This window comes from Porites lutea, chromosome 5 (genome assembly GCF_958299795.1).
Source record: "Porites lutea chromosome 5, jaPorLute2.1, whole genome shotgun sequence".
In the NCBI taxonomy this organism is placed as follows: domain Eukaryota; kingdom Metazoa; phylum Cnidaria; class Anthozoa; order Scleractinia; family Poritidae; genus Porites; species Porites lutea.
This window is the reverse complement of record NC_133205.1, coordinates 45,764,725-45,771,198: the sequence shown is the minus strand read 5'-3', so window position 1 is coordinate 45,771,198 and position 6,474 is coordinate 45,764,725. Positions and strand designations below refer to the sequence as shown.

At 41.6% G+C, this 6,474-nt stretch overlaps 1 protein-coding gene and 1 pseudogene across 1 annotated transcript in view; one reads left to right on the top strand and one right to left on the bottom strand.

Moving 5' to 3' along the window:
• LOC140938449 (uncharacterized) overlaps positions 1 to 6,474 on the top strand; it is a 127,712-nt pseudogene that overhangs the window by 105,917 nt on the left and 15,321 nt on the right.
• The window catches only part of LOC140938795 (contactin-5-like), a 47,702-nt gene that overhangs the window by 27,002 nt on the left and 14,226 nt on the right, over positions 1 to 6,474 (bottom strand). Inside the window, exons 6-8 of the mRNA XM_073388323.1 lie at positions 5,432 to 5,698; positions 4,927 to 5,205; positions 4,078 to 4,344 (exon numbers count right to left, since the gene is read on the bottom strand). Coding sequence (XP_073244424.1) covers positions 4,078 to 4,344; positions 4,927 to 5,205; positions 5,432 to 5,698 — 813 coding nt within the window. The remainder of the gene's footprint in view (positions 1 to 4,077; positions 4,345 to 4,926; positions 5,206 to 5,431; positions 5,699 to 6,474) is intronic.

Genomic DNA, 6,474 nt, shown 5'->3' with positions numbered 1-6,474 from the left:
GTTACATACTGTAATGATAACAATAAATTTTGTGGGGGGAGCCGGGCATTTAGGGGGGAAAGCTTCTACTCCTCAAATGCCTTAGATAGAACCCTGCTCACGGACGTTGTGCCAAATCAAAATGTCGATAATCAATCCGGGTGATTTTGCATACGGAGAGAGCGTCATTATAGCGAGAATTGGGGAATAGAATACGCAGTGCCCTTTTCTGGACTCGCTCGATCTTGTCACTTAGATAGACAGTTAGGCTGTTTGACCACTTGACACAATATCGCATATCAATCCAACGTAGACGCTAAAGAGGCCACAAGAGAGGATACCGGCCCACTTCAGAACCCTAAGATTATAAAGACGCTTTGATGCTTTAGCAACTATTTCGTTGATGTTGTCGTTCCACTTAAGGGTGTTACACAACGTAAGCCCTTTAAGTACTTTATAGGAGGGCACTTTTTCCAGAGGAAGATTGTTGATAAGAAGTGGTGGAGGATCAGGTCTAGTTAGGAGAGTACAAATCGTCATCTCCTAGCACTTCTTCAGATTTAGGTTCACCTGGTTTTGCGATGACCACTGAGAGATGACGTCAAGATCGGATTGAAGGGGAGATGTAACACCCACGGTGACAACCACAGAAATTGTTAGGTCATCAACATACTTCCCGTGAGTGGAGCGAAGTGTAGACTGTACTGATAAATCCTTGATCATAATTAGGAACAGAATTGGACCCAGTTTAGTGCCTTGGGTGACGCCCGCATGGACTGGCATCCACTCGGAGTTGACGTGACCAAGTTTAAAAGCTTGGCGACGATCACTGAGAAAGCTACAGATCCACTTAATTAGGAAACCACGGACACCAAAACTAACAAGACTGGAGACCAGAAAATTGTGAGCAATGAAGTCAAAAGCTTTACTGAAATAAAAGCACAGACGGAGGAAAGTACCCGGCTGATCGATACCAGAAAGCTAGTTGTGAAGCATGTCTAGTAGACAGTATGATGTTGATGACCCCTTCAGGCAACCAAATTACTGACAATCGATAGCGTGCTTAACGTCACCAATAAACCACTCAACAACAAAGTCCTCTAAGACCTTAGATATTACTGGTGCGAGAGCAATAGGTCTCAGGTTTCCATCACCAGTGACAGGCATGACCTGGGGCAGAGGTGCAATGAGAGAATCCTTCCACTGGGTTGGGAATATTCCTGAGGACATAGAACAGTTGAAGATGGAGGCGACTGGTTCCGCTATTTCTGGCGCAAACTGTTTCCAGATACGTGTTGGCTTTTGGTGGGCGGCTGTGCTGGAGATGGTAACTGAGAGGGTAGCTTACTAAGATCTTAGGGAGAGAGGTCAGATATGACAGACGTGAAATAACCCTTAAAAGCGGGTTGCGAGGTCCTTGCCAGATAAGATGTTGCCGTCGTCATCAGCAAAACTGATCTCGCCGGCAGTACCGCGAGACTTACCAGCGATTTTATTTACCATGCTCTACCATTTTCTAGGATCAGTTGCTTTAAAGTTAAGAACACTTTGCTCGTAGAAAACTTTCTTGCGCTTGCGGATCGTATACCGAGCTTCAGTTGAGGTGACGCCACTTATCCACTTATCCGAAGGACCAGTGAGTTAAGCCTGTTGGCGCTCTAAAATAAGCTTTTTAATCTCAAGAGACATCCAGGGTTTATCAGTTGGATAGATCTTCATGCGCTAAGAGGGGAAGAAAGTATCAACAGCCGTCATAAGATCACCAGTGAATGAGCTGGTGGGGTGTGGTCAAAGCAGCAGTGCTCAAACCCGTCTCCGAAACGCACTGAGAGCAGATTGCGGAAAGCGTCGGAAATAGATCTTTTTAAACAAGCAACAGCAACCAGTCGACAAGACCAGAGAGCAATACATTCGCCAAACTGTCCTAACATGCGCTCATAAAAAAAACATATCTGTTGTTTTCCTCGCGCTTAACTACTCCTCTTCGTCGAACGTTTTATTGCTGATACTTTCCGTCGGCCAGTTTCAGCATCGCAAGAACAGAGTACATGGTTATCCTTACAAAAACAGCACAGTTTGAAATATTGCTTCATGTGGAGTCCTATTCTTGTCAACCATTTGTAGCGTCTGTTGGATTTAAAGTCCTTCTGGTGGTCGTTAGGAGCAAATTAGCTGACATGTCCAAATTCTAGACTAAACTACTTGCGTGCTTGGAATTGGCTGGGCGCTACCAAAGCAATAGCGCCCTGGGCCAGAGGAGTTTCGCTCGGGTCACTCTAAAGACTTGACCGAAACCGGAAACCGCGCATGAAAAGTCTGTGGCACCCACAGACAGCCCAGATGTACTGTACGTATGTCAAAACTGTTAATGATACATTATCAGGATTATAGATCGACAAAAACAGGATCAGAGGTGGATTTTCAAATACGAAAAGTCGGCCTCCAGGTCTTCATTCATCGAGACGCGTGAATTCGCCACATTACGTTGTACACTCCTGAAACTGTGCTAGGGAATTTCACAAGGAATTCGGGTTGAGTTCATGTTGATCATGGACGTTTTCTTTTCCTATGTTACGAATGGTCTTTTATATTTAATTAAGATCGCGATACACGCATATTACAGTCGACTCTCGCCTTGCGGACACCTCGCTATTACGGACACCCCGCTAATGTGGACAAGAGCCAGCCCCCCGGCGAAACGCGTAAAGAAATGACTGAAACCAACTCCCACTATTACGGAAATGCGGACACTTTCCTGCCCCCAAGCGCGACATTTCACTTGTTTTTTCTCTCGCTATAGCGGATGCTTGAGTACTTCGTCCAAAATCCTGACTCACATAACATAAAGAATAAAGCGACGTTACAATTATATAAAAGAAAAAATGAAACAAAGTACTATCGACCGCTTCTTTGTAAAAGAGTAAACAAATGACTGCTGTACAGCATTTTAGGCAGAAAAGACATTGCCATTAGAGCTTACAAACATTTTGCGTAATTTTAACACTCCACTGTAAAAGTCAAAAGTCGCTAGACAGGTTTCTGTTATGAGTATACTGTGCAACATTTCTGCGAGAAAAGAGCTGCCAAGAACAATAAAAAACATTATATTTGACAGCAAGTTAACATTTTAGCCATTCACGCTACCGGAGGAGTTTCCGTTTGTTTTTTTAAGCCCTTTCTTATGTATTCCTTGTCATTGCAGGAACTTAGAAGTGATAATACAGCATACGCATTTAGATCTATTTATAATCTTATTATCTTTAACCTTTTATGGTCCATAGTTAAAAGAAGTAAAGAATTGTCGAAACTACAATGCTTCTGGGACTTTTACATATTATCTCATAAGTTTAAAGAGAAAACAATTTTTTTCTCTCGTACCCCGCTATTAAGGACTCCCGCTATTACGAGGGTGTCCCCAATTATAACAGGAGTCGACTGTATTCTCCGCGGGATTTGCTCAGCAACTTAACTGCCAGGCTTCTGACCAAAAACATCCTTTGTATGCACAACGCCTTTGGTCGTCATGGAACGGAGGTTTGAAAACAGAAGTTCTCAATTGCTGTTTACCCGTTCATTGTCAGCTTAAGCTACTAAACTGGTACACTTTAATTTGGGGGTTTTGCTTCAAAAAAGAATAGTGAATAGCCGTACACATTTCTCATCAAATGGCTAGTCGTCAGTTAGCCTGCGGAAGAAGACGTTTTTTCGGTAGCCGTCGCTTCTCTCCACCTTAAAATAACGTCTGCGAACCCGAGCGGCCGAACGATTTCCGTGACGAAAATTCTTTTGTTTTGACGTTAGCCAATAAGATCAAAGGATAGAATACAGCTCGAGTGACTCCTCGTGCAGTGGCATGCCCAGGAATTTGGCTTTTTTAAACCGTGTGTAAATAAAGTTATCATTCACTCATTTATTCATTCATCATAAAAAAAATTAACAAAACAAAATACTTTAGATTCGATTCAACACAAGTCTGGATTATATCAGCGAGGTTCTGCAATAATCTTATTAGCAAGCCTTTGGAGGTCGATATTTAAATAATTAAATTCAACTGAAAGTGACTCACGAGAAAATAGGTTACTGGCGACAGGCTCTTACCTTGTACAATCAAATAAGCTACACCGACATGGAAACTAATGCCATTGCTGACATTACAGCTGTACTGTCCACTGTCACTTGCTACTGTGTTCACAACTGTCAAAATGTATTCTCCAATAACCACTCTACCACCAGCAGATAACTGAAACCCTCCCTTGAACCACGTGACCGTGGGTATTGGGTCGCCTGAAGCATTGCACTGAAACGAAGCTGACAATGACTCGTTTACAGTCACATTCATTGGTTCTGAGTCAAGAGATGCTGGAACTAGAAAGGGGTAACAAAAACATGCATATTTTAACATAGTTAAATCATGGTTGGCCTTTACACCGAAATGCTAAAATAAAGGAAACACAGTTAAATCAAGCAATAATTTTAGTCAACACATACAAGACAAACTACATCAAACTAAGCCATTGAGTAATTCTGATATACAAGTTCTCAACCTGTAAAAAACAACAGTATGGCTCTACATCCTTCTCCTTTCAGTTGTACCAACCTCTCACGAGTAAGAGAGGACTCTGAGAACGAGGTTCCAGTAGTACCACTCGTGACGGCATCAGGAGGGAAGAGATATTTCAAACCACACATAAAAGTACATAATTCAGCCAAACAGAAAATTAACATCTCGTAATTTTTACCAGACAATTCCGATGAAAATCGTTTTCAAATTACCGACCTGTGTTTTCACAGTCATCAGGTTTTGAAAAAACGGAAAATCGCTCGACTACCATAAAACAGCTAAATCTACGTAGCCTTGCTCCTGCAGGCAAGTATTCTTTGTGTCAAATGAGGACACGTATAGCAGGCTACCAAATTCATGTATACAAACTTCAACCAAAGTTGTACCTTTCACATTTAAGTAGGCTGAAGATTCCGTTCGTCCAGCAATATTGACAGCCCGGCAAATGTACTTTCCTTCATCCCTCTTTTTTATTTGTGTGATTTGAAGATTTCCAGCTGACATGAAATACCGGGCTGTCTGTGTTAGTTGCACTGTAGATCCCCCAGAAACATAAAACCAATGAACATCTGGTTGTGGGATTCCATAAAAGGAACATTGAAATCTAACAAATTCACCAACTGTCCTAGTGGCATTCTCAGCAGAAGAGATGAGAGATGGTGGAACTGCAACAAAGTTCACAGTGCTAATATTATCAACAAGTTTGTCTAGTACAACAATGATTTTATTGATTTGGATCACTATTGCCTCTCACAAGAAGACATAATGGGTAAATGCAGGTCCGGAAATTTTTCAGAAGAATTATGCGGGCAAAACATTGGTAGAGCACAAAAAGGAATATTTTACAAGTAATTTGCCTTTACTGACATGTACATTATCTAGCGCACTCACCATAAATAACAACATCAGCAGACTTTGTAACAGAACCAGCACTGTTAGAAGCCTTGCAACTAAACCGTCCAGCATCCTGCATAACAGTACTAAAAATATACAGGCTTCCATTGGACAACAGAGTTACATGGCTAGTATCAACAGCTTGACCATCTTTTTGCCATGATACAACTGGCTGAGGAAAGCCTGTTGCTTGACAGTTCAAAGTTAGAGAATAGCCATTTGTAACATTAGTGTCCTTGGGGTGAACATGAATTGTAGGTGGAACTGAAAATGAAACAGAGATTGCTGTAGAATCAATAAACCTCTGTAGCTGTATTATGGAAAATTCCAATAATGCATTTTAAATAGTCCCTTAGCAAAATAATTTTGACTGTAACACGTCCAAGTTGGACTTTGTTAACAGACTTCGCCGACTTTCATCGTATCTCAGTCAGCAAGGCTTCAAATCCACTCTTCTGCTCAGATCCTTTAATAAATTCTTCAAGTGTCATAGCGTTATCGTCGACAAGTATATCACTACAATGCGGGCGAGGGGACTGTCAATCAATGGTTGAGTTGTGCTAGGTAAGTTTATTCAACGCCACTAAACATAGCTATGGGTACGAATGTCTGGTAACTTCTTCTCATGCCAACCGTAGAACATTTTTAGGAGGAGCCACCCACAATGTGAGCACAGTTACTGACAAGGCAGATTAGTTAGAAAGACTGTCTCAAGAAAATGTAATGCGTTAAATGACGAACTAAATATACACGTTTATTAAAAAGTAAATAAAGCACGTGCGAATAACAATTGTACGTGCACACACACCATACACCAAAGATATGGTAGGATTAAATGGAGCCGAAACCAATATTTGTGGAACTGCACAAATTTTATGCGTCCTACTGATGAACAGTTAATTACGACATTAAGGTACAAGTTGTATTTCGAGCCACAACAATTTGCCGTCTGTCTCCTTTGAATTCATGTATAACAAACTGTGGCTGCAGTCTCTGACATCAGAAACTATCTACAGGCCTGGGGCCCGGGTCTACAGGCT